We start from the raw sequence: 20079 nt of genomic DNA on the forward strand, positions 1-20079 counted from the left end.
TCAACTTCCTTAACTGGGATTGAATGAATAGCGTTTGCTTGGACGTACGTAGTCGTGTTTCAAAATTTAGTCACTAAATACAAAAAATCCCGTTATTGTACTATTGTCATGGACAATACAAACGTTGTTAATAATTCTCAACCGCTGAGGTTTTTCTTTTTAGTAATAAGTAGCTATATTTCGATCTAATGATCTAATGATCCAGCTTCAAAACTTAGTTTTACTCTCAGTGGGATTAAAATTCGGTATACATAACTCAAAATCTAGCAGCGCTTCCATTATTTGCTTTAGAGACAAACTGGCTCCGCAAACCAATATTACCGTCAAGTCCATTTTAACCACATGATTAAACAAATTATTGGGAACTTCTACTTAGTTTTGACATTTACACTTTCTAACTCGAGAAAAACAATATCTGCCCAAGAAGGTGAAATGTTTTTGGATATAGTTTAGTACTTGCATCTATAATTACTCTAGAAAAACAACACATGTCATATGAGTGAGAGTGATATATAATAACATTATATTAGTGTAATTATATGAATCAAATTCAGTACTATTATAATTTCCCAAATCTGGCAAACTGAGAACTTGTATATAAATAAATCCGTGATTAGCTAGCTAGACCACGTTTGTTTCAAACGTAAAAATTAACTTCGCATTAGTGTTTACATTATTTATATGTTATAATCTAAGAATTCTTTGCAAATTTCAAACGCAAACGTAAATGTAAAATATAATGTATCCGGATTAATCAAGGAGAAACTGAATGCCATCACAGTGGGCGTAATACACATCTGACTAGCTTTTTCCTTTATCAGTACTAGCTACAACATAAAATTAGCGTTCAAACAAGCTTTAGGAAAGCCTAGACTCCTGTCTAAATTAAATACACGATTAAGTAGTATAACTGAAACCAAGGTCTGCAAATCCGAACAATATTATAATCATTTAAGAATTTAAGAAAGTGTTATATTTTACTGTCATACGGTATATAAGAGAAAACAAAAGCAGTTTCACCATTTTTAGCATCTACAAATCCTCGAGGAGAAAACTCAAAACATTTAAGATCCAACAAGACAAGAAACTACTTTACAAAGAGCAAACAATAACCAGCTAATTGCAACAAAGATTGTACATACATTCATATATACACTAATAACACTTAGATAAGCCGAAACTAGGGTTTTCTCGTGTGTGTGTGTGCGTATTAGTATGTATATACGCTCTCTAGGGTTTACAGTGTCGTAAAATGAAAAGAATATACGTCATTCTAAGCTCACATACATAGAGTCACGCAAGTGATTATGAATCTCATGATTCACATGGTATATATATAATATATATGAAAAGATCATAGGTTAGGATGTCTTATGGTTTCGCATGTAAAAAACTCAAGGGTGCAATAAAAGCTTACTATCAAGATCGATTTAATACATGTGTGGAATTGCTGCAGATCAGTACGTGGTAATTAAATAGAGAATGATTATATTAATAAAATGCTTACCATTAACTAATCCCACTTTTGTTTTATTATAGTAGATTTTTTTTTGTTTGCTTGCTAAGAAGGCAAGTTGGAGCTACTACTAGTTCCCGTAGTACCATCTTCACCATCATGACTCTTCATAGGATTCCTCTTCTTCCTCTTCTTTCTTTTCTTGTACGGAACTCCTCTTGCCTTTGCCTGCGAATCTCTCACTTCCCTCAGAAAAACCCTAATCCCGCCGCCGGCAAAAGGGTTTCTCTCCGGCAACCCTCCGTTTTCCTCGAAAGCCGCTCTTAGCCGTCCGATCAACGCATCTAAACTCCCCCACGCCTGTTTTAAAGGACAGTTACACTGTCCCGCCGGCTCAACCTGTCCGAAGAAAACGCATCCATGGACATGAACCTTCGTCTTCCCGAATTGGTCGAGGTATTGGAGGAAATCGAGGATGTGGTTTGAGCCACACTGCGAGATGTGAACTGGTGGCTGCTGGTTACGCAGGTATTGACAAAACGTGTTCCAGTCTCGTCGTTTCTGTGACTCGTACCTGCTTAACGCTGGTGGGTTAGGAGGTGACTGCGGTTGGTGCGGTTGGTGCGGTTGTGGTTGCGATTGAGATTGCGACGATCCATCTGCTATGCCTTTGCCTTTGTTGCTACTACTAGCCATGGTAGATCGATCGATGATGGTTATGTTGGTATAATCACCTCATAGCTACTAGAGATTATTCATAAAAAAAAAAAAATTGATTTTTTTTTTATGGGTCTTGGAAAGAGAAGAAGAGGGGGAATATAGAGAAACTATGTCAATGATGGTGGAGGAAAACTTTAGAAAAATTTCTACACTAATTGGAAATAATCTTATTATATTCTCGCGTAAATTATTTGATGGGAATATACATATTTAGACACACACGGAGCATCAAATCAAATAATCAATAAGGGGTAAAAAAAAAAAAAAACTAAAAGCTAGTGTTCTATTATTGTTTTATTTTTTTCTTGTCAGCAAAATCTAGTGTTCTATAATTTAATCAACCTCGAATAAATGATTTTTTATAACTAAGTTCGTTTTTAGTCGAAAGTAAAGTGACTAGTTTTGAGAGTTATTTCAAACCAAACAAACTTAAAACGTAGATATATTACAAATTTAACAAATTAAGTAAAATGCAAATTGATTAGATGATTAGTTTTGGTAATATCAAGTTAAGTGATAGATGAGGGAGACAGGAGATGGGACCCGTAAGAGTGCTTTAGTTCTTTCTTTTTCCATCGGTAGACCTATCAAATAATTTTCTCTTCCTTTAATCTTGTACGATTAGCATTTAAGAATGGTTTACTATTTACTTTATTTAAATATTTGTTGCCATTAAAAATTAAAATCATGTTTCCATTCAGCTTAGCAATCATTGTCAATCGAATATTGCCACCCTAATATTATGTGTAACAAAAGAAAAAAACAATACTTAAATAAATGCTAATTCGTGTAGAAATATAGCTCAACACTGTTTTTTTTCTTTGTTAGGCATAAAGTTTATCTAAAAGTATTAAGTATGATCCATTAGAAATATCAAACAATATTTTATATTTACGTAGGCAAGCGTTTTCTCTGTGCATGTAAATTGTAAAAAAAAAAAAAAAAACAGACATCGATTGATCTCCCTAAATAAATAGGCCCATAAATAAAGCCCAATGGACCTCGTCTGATTATAAAATTCTATTAAAACAAATGTGATTCTCTCACCAGACAGATAAAATCTATGGAGGTCCCAATCGGAAAGATCTGCGATGGACGCTTGCATATGCTTATTTAAAGATTTGTCATCTACAGAATTGTTATGCTAATATTTCTCTATTAGTAATTTGTTGTCTACTTAAATAAGATTAAGAATAGTCTTTTTTTTGGCTGCCACTGAGGCACTGACCAATCGTTATAACTTATAACTTATAAGAAGATGATAACCCATCTAATAAACTAAGGGGAATATCCATTATTCAAGGGTTGTTTGAATAGTTTTTATTTTTCAAATGATAGCATAACTTTTGTGGTTAAAGGAAGTATTCCTTATTTATAATAGAAATCCCATTACCTACCTACTCTCCTAGGTTTTGATTCTTCATAATTTAATTTTCATTATGTTTTCACTTTCTTATAGATTACTCATTCGACCAAGAAAATGAAATCTGAGTAAAGCCAATCCAGTCGTATGTAGAGAAAATGGTCCCACGCCATTCAATTCAAATCATTGACTAACAGAAGAATTATGAAATGTACATCAATATCGATCGAGTTGTCTCGATATTACTTTCCCCCAGTTGTCTCTCAATGCTATTTATACAAAAACAAAGGCATTAATTGCATATTTATTAAAGGATATTTATAATGATCCACTTCAAAATGGCATAACTTAGGCCTATTTATTTGGTCGTAATACAAACACGACACATAAATCAAAAAACCAAAGAGACGTTTAACTCTTTTATAGTAAGAAAGTAAGATTATATACAGTGTAAAATAACATAATAAATTACGTGAAAAGAAGACTAATACTATTTGATATTAACCAATTGAAGTGTTGACTTCTTTTATGACTGTGCCGAGAAGAGGAGCAAGACTCTTCCCATACTTGATACTTCATAGAAAAAGGCCCAAAACCTTGCCAATCACGATCTCATTTCGCCTTGGAAGCGCTTACCGTTATTGGGCCTTTACCATTATTACATAAGGCCCAGTAAAATGCTCCACGCCCACAATCTCATAGTAATTTATAGTTTACCATTACGTCCACAAAACACCGTCGTGCTACGCGGCGAGCAAACATTTCGGATTTGGGACACGTGGTGCACATCCCCTCGTCGCAGTAACCGAAATCTCGGCAAACCCGCACTGACGAACGAAATATCGCGAGAAGAACGAGAAAGACTCTTCCCATACTTGATACTTCATACGTGGCGGGATCGTAGTACGAGATCCAAGTCTTATAGTACGTCACCATTGCGTTGTAAGCCCCTGATACAGTGATACTGCGCCTGGACTGGTACCAAACGCCAAACGGAGCTCATAAGACGACGGCTCTGTAAGATTTTCGAACTCACGTCTAAGGGTAACAGTAAACGTAACGGAGCCACGAAAGTCGCTGTGTTCTCCATCAACCGTATGGTAACGGCTGACCAGTTTTGTTAACGTACTACATGACCAAACCTTTGTTGTCAAGAACCATACTGTACGGTACGGACCGTCAGATCCGCTGAGTGTTAGGTGCTGGCCAATGAGGAGTGTGTCGGTGGGATGGTCAAAGTTCTGCCAGACTAGCTGGGCGTTTTCAGTCGTGGACCACAATGTTTCCGCTAGTTTTATATTTCTAACGTTGGCTGTCTCCGTTTGAAAAGTCAAAAAGTTTAAATTTGCAACGTGGCTTCTATTCAAAGAAATTGGCGCTCGATCTAGAGAGGGAGGGAGTGATAGTGACTTGCGTTTGGATTTTTCGGATATTTTTCTTTAGTTTTAGTTTTGCTATTAAGTGAATTACATGATTTACATGCAAAAATCTATACAAAAGAATTCAGGAAATCTGCGGTCTTTTAGTATTAGCTAAAATTTGAATAAGATATATTTCAGGCATTCAGGCATGAGGCAACTGGCAACGTATTTAAAAAATAAAAGAATTTGGGTATACAAATTATAGGTTCGTTATGCATAGATGTTGAGACAACCGGACAAGGCAACGTTCTTGGGTCCTAGGTAGGGGCTCAAGTTTTCACTGAAAAACTTTTCAGTTTACGTACACGCGTTTGTATACTATTCCTCTGGCCTCTAGGTGTGTATGATTGATAAGCTTACATGTGCTTTCATGTATAAATGCTGAAAAAATATCAACATTACCAAAAATATTCAATGGGTTACCACCATTAAATATCATCGATTTGAAAGATATGATCTATAATGGGAACGAGTATCTAACATCATTGTAGAAAACGGATATGCTATGATTCTCTTTTATCCTGCACTAATATAATTACACTTTTAGAAATTGTTAAGAAAATAAATAAAAAATCAATCCTATATTCAAAAGTTTTCTAAACTGTACTAATCCATAAATACCCGTGGTTAGAGACTAAATATAGGACCATAGATTGAAGTAGTGGTTCCAGTTTTGAGTAAGATGGAATATCATAGGTGAAAAAAATATCATGGATAACAAGATCTCGATGAGACGTACAAATCATTTATTGACCAACATATGCGCATTGCATTCATGTAGAACATATTTACCGTAGAATAGATGTAGAGATTGTAAGATTTGCAACCTTGAGATCAATTACCACGACAACATTAACAAAAGTTATTTAAATAAAAAAATTACTTTCCCTATGTCAAAGAAAATATATTTTGATCAAAGTTCAAAAGTAAGCACAAACAAGGGATTTTGACGTTGGCTTTAACAAAAGCGTAAAAAAGGCTCACCAATCTGAAGAACATCAAACTTTTATATAATCTAAATGAGTGCTTCACGTAGTATATTTACTATATCATACTTAATAAGGACCGGGCATATCACGCTTTGTGTATACTAAAACAAAAACAGTGAATCATTACAAACACACCGATTATTCGTTACTAAATCTCTGAGAATTCAAGTTGGTTTCGGTTATCAAATCGGGCTAATATTTGATGTAAGCAACAGAAGAAGTGTTGGAATCTTTGATAAGTGTACCAAGAAGAGGAGCGATCAAACATTTCTTGTCCTTCTCCTTGTAGAAGTAACCCAAACACTTGCAATCACGATCACACTTGGCCTTGCAGTCGCCTACAGAAATCGGGCCTTGTCCACCGTTAACATACGGCCCAGTAAAATGTTCAACGCCAACAATCTTGTAGTAGTTTACAGTTTTACCCTTACCACCGCTGCAAAATTGCGTCGTTTTAGGTGCCGCGCATTTATCACTCCAAGCTAACAGACCTTTCGGTGTAGGGCATCCGACGCACATTCCACGATTGCAATATCCGAAATCGCCACAAAACGTCGGCAAGCCACATTGACGGACGAAGTAGGTGGAGAAGAAAGCAAATGACTCTTCCCATTCAAGATACGTCGCGGCTGGGAAATACGAGAAGGCCTTGAGGCTACCGTCGTATCCAAGTCTTAGATACGAAATCGTTCCGTTGTAGTTGATTTTGTTTAGGTTTAAAGTTCCTCCGCCGCTTCCGATTGGTCTGACTTGGAGTAACCGGCGGTTATTACCCGGGTTGGTAGCGGGTTGCGGTGCGGGTTCGAGGAGAAGCTCGTAAGCTGACGGCTCCGTTAAGTTATCGAACTCTCGTGTAACGGCGAAAGTGACGGTGCCGCGGAAATCGTGATCCGGCCATCCGCCGTAAACTAACGGCGTACCGGTTTTGTTAACGTACATGGTTAAACCTTTGTTATCAAGAACCATACTATACGGACCATCTGAGCCGTTAGCGGCAGATGTACGGCTGACGAGTTTGTTAACTCCGTTGACTTTGAGAGATTGGCCGACGAGGAGTGTGTCGGTTGGGTGATCGAAGCTCTGCCAAACGAATTTGCCGTTTTTGTCGTGTAGCACCATGTTTCCGTTGGGCAAGATTCGGAACCCGGTGACGCCTTTGTTAGCTGTGTTAGTCTGCCACTTGACTTGGCCGTTTAACTCAGCGAGTACGAGGTTGCCGTCGCGACCGAGTGAGAGCGTGGAGTTGTCTCCGACGGGGTTGTTGCGATTGGCGTCCCAGATCCAACGAGTGAAACTCATGTCACGCCTGGTTCCGACTCGGAGAGCTAACACGTAGGCGCTAGGAGTAGTATTGTAAAACATGAGCTGGAAAGGAAATGTGAAGAAGCTCTGATTCGGTGAGTCGAGGAATCGGTAGCTCGCGTCGTACTCGGTTATATATGGAGCGTAGGCTGGTTCGTTGAGGACTCTGAATTGTTTCTCGGGAGGGACTTGGGCCATGACCACGGAAACAGAGGAAATGGCAAGTGCCGTGATTAGTAAGATATTAATCCGAAGCATGATTTATGATTATGTCTTTTTTTCTCCAGGATTGAGTAATGGAGGGAGATGATTGTCTAAAAATTGTATTTTTTGGTTGTATATATAACATCTTGGGCTGTACTCGTTTGAAAAGTCCCAAGCTGCAAACTGTGACTTGTCAACCAAATCAGACTAATCAGTGCTCTGCAAGAGGACCAATTGCTCATTTATGATTTATTGATTTGGATAAGATTACTCTACTGAGATTATTCGAATATTCTCGTTAATACAATAAAGTTTCGAGCAAATCATTGAATTTTTTTTCTGTTTTTTTTTTTTTTTTGTTTTTAAAACAAATCACTGATTATATGTTGTTAAATTGTTTTGTCTCATATGCATATCAAAAAAAATAATAATAATAGAATGATCCAATATTTGAATATTAACTTTACATGCAAAACTTCTCGAATCCGTTTCTCAAATTTTCCGTCCTGTATTTGATTGAATATAGTCAATATACGTCATGTAGTAATTTATGTATCGTTCTAAACTACACATTCCCAACCTTTATTCGATACCCTCAATGCATTGTAGTGCTGTATGATATAAAATCCTTTTTCATCCGAGATAATAATGCTAGCAGATATATAAGAACACAAATTTCCCCAGCTCTTAGCAGTTAGAAAAATCTAAAAGGTTTTTTTGTTTACAGAAAAATATATATATAAAAAAACTAGTCTTGATCGTGATGAATGTATATTATGTATTGCAGTAGGGTAAGCTTTGTTTTCTTCTAATGTAATAATGCTAATGAATAGTGTAATTTCGATAAGAAAAAAAGACCACAAAACTTGTCAAAAAAATTACTACCAAGTACCAATGGACGTTTCCCAGATGGCTTGTCCAACAACAAAATAAATAATAGGACATTTATTGAGTTGGAGAAGCAATGTGATAGTATATATTTAGCTATCTAAGAGGACCACTAAACTACAAAACTCTCGTTCTTAAAGCTTCAGATAGTATTTTGATGATCAAAGGTATTATGCAGATGGTATATAAAGCCAATTGCTTGCAGTATATAGAAAGGTGATACAATTATTAAACACGGTGAATCTTTACAAGCTCACCCATTATTCTTTAAATCTCTAAGATTTCACACTGAATTCAGTAAATAAATATAGCGGTAAAACACTAGTATTTGATGTAAGCAACAGAAGAAGCGTTGGTGTCTTTGATGAGCGTACCAAGAAGAGGAGCAAGCAAACACTTCTTGTCTTTCTCCTTGTAGAAGTAACCCAAACACTTGCAATCACCATCGCACTTTGCCTTGCAATCATTTACCGAAGTTGGGCCGTGTCCGTCATTTACATACGGCCCAGTAAAATGCTCAACACCGACAATCTTGTAATAATTGACGGTTTTACCCTTGCCTCCGCCGCAAAACTGCGTCGTTTTGGGTGGTGCGCATTCGTCACTCCATCCGAGTAAGCCGTTGGGTGTAGGGCACGCGACGCACATTCCACGATCGCAGTAACCGTAATCGCCGCAAAACGACGGTAAGCCACATTGACGGACGAAGTAAGTGGAGAAGAACGAGAAACTCTCTTCCCATTTGAGATACGTAGCGGCTGGGAAATACGAGTAAGCCTTGAGACTCCCGTCAGATCCGAGTCTTAGATACGAGATCGTTCCGTTGTAATTGATTTTGTTTAAGTTCAAAGTTCCTCCGCCGCTTCCGATTGGTCTGACTTGGAGTAACCGGCGGTTATTACCCGGGTTCGTAGCGGGTTGCGGTGCGGGTTCGAGGAGAAGCTCGTAAGCTGACGGCTCCGTTAAGTTATCGAACTCTCGCGTAACGGCGAAAGTGACGGTGCCGCGGAAATCGTGATCCGGCCATCCGCCGTAAACTAACGGCGTACCGGTTTTGTTAACGTACATGGTTAAACCTTTGGTATCAAGCACCATGCTGTACGGACCATCTGAGCCGTCCACGTCAGATGTTCGGCTGACGAGTTTGTTGACTGCGTTGACTTTTAGGGACTGGCCGTTGAGGAGTGTGTCGGTTGGGTGATCGAAGCTCTGCCAGACGAATTTGCCGTTTTTGTCGTGTAGCACCATGTTTCCGTTGGGCAGGATTCGGAACCCTGTGACGCCTTTGTTAGCTGTGTTAGTCTGCCACTTGACTCGTCCGTCTGCTTCAGCGAGGACGAGGTTTCCGTTGCGACCGAGTGAGAGCGTTGCGTTTTCTCCGACGGGACTGTTCCGGTTGGCGTCCCAGATCCAGCGCATGAGAGACTCGTCGCGCCTGAGTCCGACTCGGAGAGCTAAGACATAGGCGCTAGGGGTAGTATTGTAAAACAAGAGCTGGAATGGTGACGTGAAGAAGCTCTGGTTTGATGATTCGATGAAGCGGTAACTGGCGTCGTACTCGGTGATGTATTCGCCGAACTCGCCATCGTTGACGAATCTGAATTGTTTCTCTGGAGGGACTTGAGCTATAACCACTGAAACAGTGGCAATGGCAAGTGCTAAAGTTAATAAGATATGGAATCGTGACATGATTTTGTTTTTTGAGTACGAAGGAGTTAGATCAGATGATATTTGTTAGAAGATTTATATCTTGTGGGTGGTATTTATAAGTTTTTCGTTTTGTTGCGTTATTGATTGGCTGTATTTGTTTGAAAAGTCAAAGTTGTTAACAGCGACTTGACTACATATTAAACAAATTGGTGGTGCTGTACAATGGGGGCTGATTGCGATTTATTATTATTTGGATAAGCTTTGTCTAGTGCAGATTTTCGCATATTCGTTCGTCATATACAGTACTATATAGTATATATATATATATTGTCTTATGTAGAATGATTAACTTATTTCTTTTTACCTTATGAAATTTTCTTTGTACTATCGTTTTAGTAAACATCACGGCATCATCGTAGTACATATTAAAAACTGTGGGTTATGTTTATGACATCAAAAACTGTGGGTTTAGTTTTTGAAGAAAAACATCAAAGTTGTGATTTTTCTTTGATGCCATTGCGATATTACTTGGGGGTTTAGTCAAGATTTGGCGTTTCATTTTAAAATTTATGTACACGTATTCATGTACTGTATTGTATTCTTACGTGTGCACCAAATGAAAAACCAAACAATAATTGCTGAGAACCAATCACATATACTATGTATCGTTTTCTACGTTATCAATAATATCACGGCATCTTGGATTTACCAATCACATAACAAATAATTTTAAATGCTACGAAGTCTAATCGGAACAAGTAATGGAACCTCGAAACATCTAATAAGAAGCATAATTAGGTTTACACTTGGGTTTGCTCAAGAAAACAGCTTCAATACTAATGAAGTAAAACTCAACAAGCCCGGTTGGAAACGTATTAATTTGCTTGACAACTTCGTATATGTCTTCAGATGCCCGACAATGGGAACAAAAATCAAGCTTCATGAGACCTGGTGCATTCCATAAGACGTATTCGACAAGTTCCGTTTCAACAGAATCGAGTGATGTAGGCAGACACTTAGGCACATGTGACTTGGCAAACCGAAGAACGCTTTGGAAGCGCAAGCAGCCTGTATTTGGCTTCTCCCCAAAAAGGAAATTTAAGATTAAGCTCCTTGAGAACTGCTGCATTCCCCAAGATGTATTTGACAAGCTCAGTTTCGACCTCATCTCCACCCGAGCTGTATATCTCAACAATCTCGAGCGATGTTAGCAGACACTTAGGCACATCATGTGATCTTGAGGTGTCCATTTTATATAGGTAACCGCAAATCGACTACATATAGTGAACGACAAGAAAGGAAAAACGTAATGAGAATGCATAGTTTAGTTAAGTGATTGGGCAAAAAGAACTCAAGAGTTACTTGTAAAGATAAATTACCAACTGTAAAGATTTTAGGTTTGGACAACTTGCGAGCAAAGTTGCCAACAACTCTATAACTGAAACAGAGAAAAGAAATGAAACTTTCAAATGGGTCAAGTTAGAGAACTGAGGCAGTGGTTGGAGTTTCGAGTAAGCACACATGGCCTAGCAAAAACCAAGAAAAAAAAAAAAGAACATTAGTAATAAGTTCTCGAGACAAAGTATTTCAAGATGAATATATATTTACAAAATATACATACCTTAAGGGTAGAGCAACTGAGGCTAAGATTTTTGACCTTCGATATACAAGCCAGAAATGTACGTAATGTTTTCATCGTTGATGAGTTAAAATCGCTTTCGATGAAAGAAACGATATAAAAACACACTCTGATCGGAGAACATACAAGGTCTATAAACTGGTCGATTTCGAGACTCAGACGCTTAAGTGTGGGAGCATCAATCGCTACCCCAGTTATTTGACCAGACACGTTCAAATTTGTTTAAAAAATGCGTATACTCAAGCTACTTAGTGTCTGAGACCGCACTCGTAAAAATTCCACATTCCAAATTTCGTCAATGTTCAAATCTTGAAGAAGTGGGGAGGATGAGATAAGCCTTTCAAGAGCCGCATCACTCGAAAACCAAACCGATTTTAAATGCATTGTCTCGAGACGAGGTAGAGAAACGGAGTCAAAACTATGGATGCCTACAATGATCAGCTTCAAGTGTACCAATGTCTCACACATAGAAATGCTTCCCGGAAGCTTTATTATGGGACAACGATTATTGCTGTTATAAGAGTCCACTACATAAGCAATAAGCACAAGATGTTGAACTCCACGGGCAACCACTGAGTTGACACACTTGTCGATGAAATTGGATCCTTCAGTTTCATATTGCGTGACGCCAAATACCAACTTGAATTGGTTTATGAGTGGTTTCTTCTTATCCAAATCTAGAAACCTGTTGACGAAATCCTCTAACCCAATGTCTCTTAAGTCACCAAAGTAGAGGTCCAATCCAGGAACACGTTGCCAAAGAAATCTCCATCTCGTCGACAAGACACTGGTTCTAACAGAATCCCTCGTAGCAAGTTTTAAGAGTATCTGATGCAGCAAATCCTCAGGCAATTGACTTATCAAATCCATGTGATTTCAGTCCTTTGTGATCGTGACGCTTTTGTTTCGAGAGATCTCAGCAATATATTGACAACACAATAGAATACGATTAAGACGAGAAACGATGTGAACAGTACCAGCGGCGCGATACGATGACAGATAGCGACGAAGGAGACGAAACCGATCAGAGATTGTCGGGGGTAAAGTAATGATGACCGTGGTCCGTGGCCCGTGGCGACGCTTCTAACTTAGGGGTTTGTTTTATATCGATGCACTTCACCTCAATGGGCTCAAACAAATATTGATGGGCTCCACCTTAATCAAAAGCTAGTCAACTAAAAAGCGTTGAACCAAAAAAAAAATCAACTTAAGCAAGTGAAGTGACAACATCACGCATCACCCGAACAAAATCAAGTCAGATCAACTTCATTAGTATCATGATGTACAGATACATAAATTCCACTTTGCACCATCCAAACTCCTTTGCAAAGATACTTACTTCATCTCAAGCAGAAGTGATTACTATTTAATCCATAGAAAAAGGCAAAAACAGACAAGGGGAAAGAAAGCTGATCACATCTCCACGAAATATAGAGGTAACCAAAACAGAAAAAGACAAACAAAATAATCACCACAGACGTCAGAGAAATATAAAAAAATCCATCCCAGGATGCCAACAATTTTTTAAAAGGAGCATATATGCCTCCTTTACAGCGTCAACAGACCTATAAGGCTATAATGAAAGGAAGTAGTTTATATACAAAGAATAGATGTAGAACATTACTGTAATTGGGATCAAACGCTAAGAATAGATGTAGCTTTTGAAATACACCTAGTAACCTGAAATATCTACGATAAAGACTTAGTAACAGACTATAAGGCATAAGCAGAAAAGCCATAATCACTAGGAAGATGCGAAACATTACTGTTCCAGTACCAGAAAGTCCAGGTTTTTGAACACTTCCCGGTGGCACAGTCCAAAACTCAGGAAGCAAAACTTCGAAATGCACGAAGTATGTAAAAAGCAAACAGATCGCTGACAAATATCATCTTTCATCTAAGAGTGAGTACACATCACAGAAACAGAGTGGTGAAGAAAATCAGGGAAACTCAGACACAGGACAAATCATACCTCACCAGCTATAGCCAATCTTAAATAAAACAATCTGTATGTAGTAAAAGAGGTGTATGCGAAGTAACCAGAAACACAAAACTATATGCAATCAATCCATCCCTTCAAGAATTTCTCCAAAAAATAACAAAAGAGAAACATGAGCTAATTTTAGAACACCAAAGATTAATCAAAGGGAAAAGAAATAACAGCCAAAGAGGTGACAGGAAGCGACAACAGAAAGACATCCTTCAAGATAAACTGAGACAGAACAGGAGTACAGGACAGAGGAATTTGTGGTTGTACTACGAACATATATTCGAAAAGATGATAAAAAGATGTAGCAGATAAGAAACCTAAAAATATGATAGACAAGAAGAGATATTTACCAGAACAGACTCAATGCATCAAAGAGAGAATATTGGCTCAGAAATTAAAAGTTGGCAAAAGGGACAGAAAACCGCCAGAAGAGAAAGATCAATAAAAGCCATCACATTCGATCATCGCATCATCCACAATCTAAAAAATCAAAACGAGACGCAAAATAGAGAAAGAGCACCAATACAATTTAGAAACGTAGGGAAGAAAACAAATTTCAGAGAAGAACACCCCCTGAAGACCTGAATAAACCCTAGGATAGAGAAAACGCGTCACAAAGATCCATCAACGGTCGATAAAAGCATATTGCACAATCTGAAATAACAGAACGAGAAGTATATTGTATGAACAAAAGATGCCACAATGCAATTTAGAAACCATAAGCTAGAAAAAAAAAAAATAAATAAATTAGCAGAGAGCAATCAGAAGAGAAGAAAAAGTAATTCACAGAAGGGTAACAACCACAAGCAAAAGAAACCCACGAATCAAACTCCAGAGATGGAACCTCCAAAGAGAAAGAGGAGGAAATACCTGAATAAACCACATGTCCAACCTTGTAAATCAGAGGAGCCCAGATTCAATTAAGAATCCAAACTCTAGAAGAATGATTTAGAGTGACAACAATCTGTCGAAGCCATCACCTATCAATCGTAGGATCCTCTACAAATCTAAATCAATAACAAAAAAACACAAGTAAATAATATGTAGTTAGAAGAAAAAAACCACCGAATAAGCAAATAGAGATGCATTTAGAGATTTTGAGCAAGGAACATGTGAGAACGCCTGAATACGTGCATGGAGAAGAACTAATACGCGATGCTCAGATCAATAATATTCTTCCAAAACAACTGCAAGACGAAGAAAGAAACATAAAGAGCAAAACTAAAAAAAGTTAAAAGACGTGTTAAGAGGAAGAACAAAACCCCCTGAAGATGTAGCACAGAGAAAAGCGTGTCCATCAAAGCCATCACCGGTCGATAAAAGCATTATTCAAAAGCTGAAATAACAAAAACGACAAGTAAATAACATGAAGAAAAAACCACGAAACCAAAGTGAAAATTCAGAAACAAATAATAGAGATGTGTTTAGAGCAAGGAACCCATGAGAATGCCTGAAGACAATCAGTCAAAGCCATCACCGATCAATCGTAGGATCCACCACAAGTCTAAACCAACAAAACGAAAACAACAAGTAAATAACATGGAAGAAAAAACAACCGAACCAAAGTAAAAATTCAGAAGCAAAACGATATGCGTCTAGAGCAAAAAAGATGTAAAAATGCGAGCTAACCTGAAAGTTAAATTCAGAACTGATACGCAAATCCCACAATGCTTTCTTTTATCTCTTCGAACCTCCCACACAGTAATCTCGGTGCCTCAACGATCTGCATCAAAGAGAGACAGAGATATTTTACCACTTATACAGAAAAGAAAAGAAAAAATCGGTAGAGAGGAAGAAGACTACCTGAAGATGTAGCGCAGAGAAGACAAATTCCATCAGAACCATCACTGACCGTGCAAAGCATCCTCCACAATCTAAAGTAACAGATCCAAGAGACCAGTTAGTAACCTGTTGCTTTTTCTCTTATAGAACCTCGACTATCTATAACAAAAGAAAAGGTCTTAGGCTAAAGATGTCGATGTAAGCGTCACTAGGAAGATCAGCTACATTACTTTGAAACCTGAAAAATCCAATTTAAAAAAAAAAAAAAGATCACATCAAATCATGTTGAAAACTCCCTGATGGCACAGTCCAAAACTCAGGAAGCCATAATTCAAAGTCCAGTTAATGAAAACAATTAGGTAGAGGAACGCAAACCTGAATAAACCACATATAGGAGGAGTAAAAATCCAGAAGCGGGGGAGCACACATTCATATCATCTCTCATCTGAATGTGTGTACACAAGAAACAGAGGACCAACATTAGCCAATATTAAATAAAACAATCGGTAGACCAAAAGGTGTATAGATATATATGCGAAGTAACCTGAAAGTTTAACTGAGAAATCATACGCACTGCCGCAATGTTTTCATTCTCTTCGAATCTCCCACTTAGTAATTCCACGATCTACATCAAAGAGAGTTAGATATGTTTCCTTCACTTATATAGAAAGAAAAAACAAAGTTGGTTAAGAGGAAGAAGACTACCTGAAGATGTAGCGCAGAGAAGACAAATCAGCGACCGATCAAAGCATCCTCTTCCACAATCTAAAATAACAGAGCAAAGAGGTAAAAATCGCATGAACATAATAATAAGCCTTGAATGATTCAATTTAGAAACCAAAACCCTAGAAGAATAACATGAATCAGTAAAAGCCATTACCGATCAAAAGATCCTCCAAAACCCCTATAGACGTTGGCACAGAGAAGAAGCGAAGCAAGCGCGTCCATCAAAGCCATCACAATTCGAAAAAGACATCATCCAAAACCTGAAATAATAGAACGACAACAAGTAAACCAGATGAACATTAAAAAGAAGCCTTGAACAATACAATTTAATTAGAAACCAAACCCTAGAAGAGAAACGATCTGTCAAAACCACCACCGATCAGTCGTAGGATCCTCCACCACAAATCTAAATCAACTAAACAAAAGGGACAAAGTAAATAAACATATAATTAGAGAAAAAGCATCGATCCAATTTAGAAACCCAAAGTGAAAATTCAGAAGCGATAACGAAATAGAGAATACGAGTTACAAGAAGAAGAAGAAGAAGAAGAGCGAAGAGCGAAGAGGTGAAAAATCGAGGCATGAACGTAATAAAAAGCTACCGATGCAATGCAATTGAGAAAGGCGAAACCCTAGAAAAATTCACAAGTAGGAACGAAGGAGATGTTCGATTTGAAAGCAAAATCAGAGACGCGTCATCGGGTTTAGAAGAATATCACACCTGCTTACAGACGCAGCAGTAACAGAGAGAAACAACAACAGCAAACAAAAAAAAGAAGATGAAGATGTACATGTGGTTTGAGTGGAGCGATTTATATATAGATAAGGTATACGACGGTCAGGATTTGATTACCTATTTCCTATTTTTTTAACCGTTAGATTCATCTATCTATTTCACTATTTTTCTTTTCCTATTAATCTATTAGATTTTTTGCTATTTCCTTTTTTGTTATAGTGGCCGGCCCAACTAGAAGATAATTTCAAAAATGTTTGGGCCTTCTATCCGAATCTTTTCACACTCGTATTTTAGACGGTCCAGATTAAATTTACAATGTCGGTAGTCAAACAACTTTGACGCTGGTGTCTACCTGGCGTTTTATTATTTCCTTTTCCTTTATTTGGTAATTTTTTTTAAGGCACAACAGTCAGAGATTCATGTAACCTACTGTCAGTACTGCCTACTGTATATCTTTTCTTCTTTGTTCATGGCGCCCGAAATACTTGTGAAAGAATGGATTTGATTACTGACTTTGAGAAAAATAAGAAACACAAATTGTTTACTAGTTTATTTCATATAATATGTGAAAAAATCGAAAAATAAAAAAAGAAATAAGATAAAACACTATTTAATATTATAGTATTTCAATTTTCGTAGAAAAATAGAAAATAAATAATAATAATGATACATTGGGTGCATGTGGGGGTACTGACAAAGCATCGTGTTTTATGAATATACTAGATACGTACGTATATCAGAGATTGATTCACTTCACTTTATTACGATTTAGCTTGAGAATCAGTACACCATTTTTTTAAAAAAAGATAAACAAACGAAATTTGACGTTACTAAACCACAACAATTTCATATGACTTTCACACCTCAAAGAGTTGACTTTTTGTTAGTATTAGGAGCTTTGACATAGGCAACCAACGAAGAATCTCCGGTTCTAGTCAATGTCTTGAGCTCATAGCCCAACCAACACCTCGAACTCTTCCTATTGTAGAAAAACCCTAAACACTTGCAATCTCTCGTACACTTGTCCCCACAAGCACTCTCCGTTGCCGATGATCCACCGTTATATTTTGTCATAAAACTATCAGCTCCTTCGATCTTGAAGTAGTGAAATGTCTTGGGATCACAACTGGCGAGACTCGGAGTTTTACAAGTCTCATCCCAACCAAGAAGCCCTTTGTCGCTAGGACAAGCGTTGCACTGACCTTTCTTACACAACCCGAACCCCAAACAATGCTCAGGGATCCTACACTCGTCGTTACCGTCAGTGTTGTCGTTAGTAAACGCCGTGTATGTCACGTCCCAAGCAGTCGCAGTCGCTGCGGTGCTGTAACTCCAAACCCTGATGTTTCCGTCCGATTCTAACCGAAGAAAACTCAACGTCGCATTGTGTTTTGGCCGCGAGAGGAACGTTGAAACGTTGAACTTAGAACCAGAATCGACGCCTTCCATGTGTAGACCCCACGTTGTGTCGGAATCCTCCACGGCTCCGAACGTCATCGACTGTAATTGTGTTATCTTGGTGAAGAATTCGTATTCATAATAAGCGATTGGTTTCGGAGTTTTGTTTGTCGTGTAGTACAAGACTAGCTTCTTGGCTTCCATGACGAGACTGTACGGTCCGTTTGTGTTGACCGATGGAGACAGTCTGCTTACGAGCTTGGTCCGACCGTTGCGTTTCAAAGACTGTCCGACGAGAAGCGTGTCGGTCGGAGAGTCAAAGCTCTGCCATACGAATTTTCCATTGGAGTCGTATATTACCATATTGCCATTCTCCAAGATTTTAATCCCCACGACGCCTTTGTTAGCTGTGTTCGTTTGCCATACCACGCGACCATCGGCTTCGGCAAGTACAAGGTTTCCGTCTTCTCCGAAAGTCAACGTCGCGTTTTCTTTGACCGGTGAGCCTCTGTTTGCTTCCCAGACCCATCTCAGAGTGGATTCTTGGGCTCTGTTTCCGATCCTAAGAGCGAGAGTGTATGCGTTTGAGGTTGTGTTGTAGAAACAGAGACGGAAGTTGTCGCTGAAGGGGACGAAGCCACGCACGTCGGGGTTGTATTCGATCGGACTGTAATCGGTATAGCCTCCTTCGTTGACCACTCGGAATTGATCGTCGACGGGAACTTTGGCTTGAGCTCCGATCAAGATGATGGAGAGAGTGAAACAGAGAGCTAATGTGATTGAGAAATTCATTTTGTTATATGTGTGTGTTTGATGGATATTGATGTGTTTTGGGTAACCAGAGAGAGCTTCTATATATAGGAGAGCCAAGGAAGTCTTTGCTTTAATAATATTTTTGAGAGTATTTTTTTGTTAAAGAGTACTTTAAACGACTTTTTTGGTCTTTGTTTTCCTATAATCTACTGGTTTTGCTGGTTTTGTTTCGAAGTTTTTTTTTTTCTTCTTTTTGAATGTTTTCGAACATTTTTGAAAGAGCTTATCTTAATCTCAATGCTAAACCGTGCACGATTAGATAAGCAAAACCCAGTCAACGATTACAGTTTGTTATTTATTCCTATAGTAATACAAATTTGATCTTCTACACAATTTATTATTATCAGAAGTATGACATGTTTTTCTTCAAAGCTAGTTAATACTTTTTAGTTATATTTTATTATACTTTCTTGCACAGCACATCAACATTAGTGAAATAAATACGAAAATGGTACTAACTAGAGCTGCGGATTGAATCGAACAAAATGAATCACGCGTTTAGATTAGGACCGCCCGACCAACCACTTTTTATGATGAGCCCCACCGCGAAGATGCTCATACTCGATTATATCGTCTCGTTGGGTTTATCCTAATTATTTATTGACTCACGTCGCATTCACATAGATTATAGATAGAATTCGATATAATTCAAATAAATGCAACTTGATATAGTTTATCTAAAGATAACTAAGGTTAATAGTTAATTGTCTTTCTGATATAAATCTGTACTATTCTGACCACTTACTTGGTTAATTAATAAATCTGAAGGTGTTTAACAAAAATAAACGGACAATGGATAAAGAATTAAATACTGTATATGTGGTCCAGATCGGAGCTTTAGTGTACATGTGTGTCCCAATACCCGGCGGCTTGCCAGGTGTGTGGGGTAACAGGGTCTTACTCGACGGCTATATATATTTTTGTTTTAAATTATTTTTAGCAACATTTTATTCTGGGTCCATGTGCCAACTTGTATTTAGCATATCCCATAAAAGTATAATT

General features: G+C 38.0%; 4 protein-coding genes and 1 pseudogene across 4 annotated transcripts; all 5 read right to left on the reverse strand.

Moving 5' to 3' along the window:
• On the reverse strand, positions 1294-2353 carry LOC104703215 (protein LIGHT-DEPENDENT SHORT HYPOCOTYLS 7-like). Its single transcript, XM_010419187.2, has one exon. The coding sequence runs from the start codon at positions 2150-2152 to the stop codon at positions 1562-1564; it is 591 nt and encodes a 196-aa protein (XP_010417489.1). The 5' UTR covers positions 2153-2353; the 3' UTR covers positions 1294-1561.
• Positions 5948-7568, reverse strand: LOC104703217 (epidermis-specific secreted glycoprotein EP1-like). Its single transcript, XM_010419188.1, has one exon. It carries the CDS (start codon positions 7507-7509, stop codon positions 6142-6144), a length of 1368 nt encoding a protein of 455 aa, XP_010417490.1. The 5' UTR covers positions 7510-7568; the 3' UTR covers positions 5948-6141.
• LOC104703218 (epidermis-specific secreted glycoprotein EP1) lies at positions 8523-10094 on the reverse strand. Its single transcript, XM_010419189.1, has one exon. The coding sequence runs from the start codon at positions 10030-10032 to the stop codon at positions 8665-8667; it is 1368 nt and encodes a 455-aa protein (XP_010417491.1). The 5' UTR covers positions 10033-10094; the 3' UTR covers positions 8523-8664.
• LOC104703219 lies at positions 10753-16908 on the reverse strand (annotated as a pseudogene).
• On the reverse strand, positions 17564-19113 carry LOC104703220 (epidermis-specific secreted glycoprotein EP1-like). Its single transcript, XM_010419191.2, has one exon. It carries the CDS (start codon positions 19054-19056, stop codon positions 17731-17733), a length of 1326 nt encoding a protein of 441 aa, XP_010417493.1. The 5' UTR covers positions 19057-19113; the 3' UTR covers positions 17564-17730.

This window comes from Camelina sativa, chromosome 7, assembly GCF_000633955.1.
Source record: "Camelina sativa cultivar DH55 chromosome 7, Cs, whole genome shotgun sequence".
Classification (NCBI taxonomy): Eukaryota; Viridiplantae; Streptophyta; class Magnoliopsida; order Brassicales; family Brassicaceae; genus Camelina; species Camelina sativa.

Bases quoted from the DNA above. Each gene is read 5' to 3' on its own strand.
- LOC104703215 (XM_010419187.2), bottom strand. From the start codon at position 2,152: ATGGCTAGTAGTAGCAACAAAGGCAAAGGCATAGCAGATGGATCGTCG.
- LOC104703217 (XM_010419188.1), bottom strand. From the start codon at position 7,509: ATGCTTCGGATTAATATCTTACTAATCACGGCACTTGCCATTTCCTCT.
- LOC104703218 (XM_010419189.1), bottom strand. From the start codon at position 10,032: ATGTCACGATTCCATATCTTATTAACTTTAGCACTTGCCATTGCCACT.
- LOC104703220 (XM_010419191.2), bottom strand. From the start codon at position 19,056: ATGAATTTCTCAATCACATTAGCTCTCTGTTTCACTCTCTCCATCATC.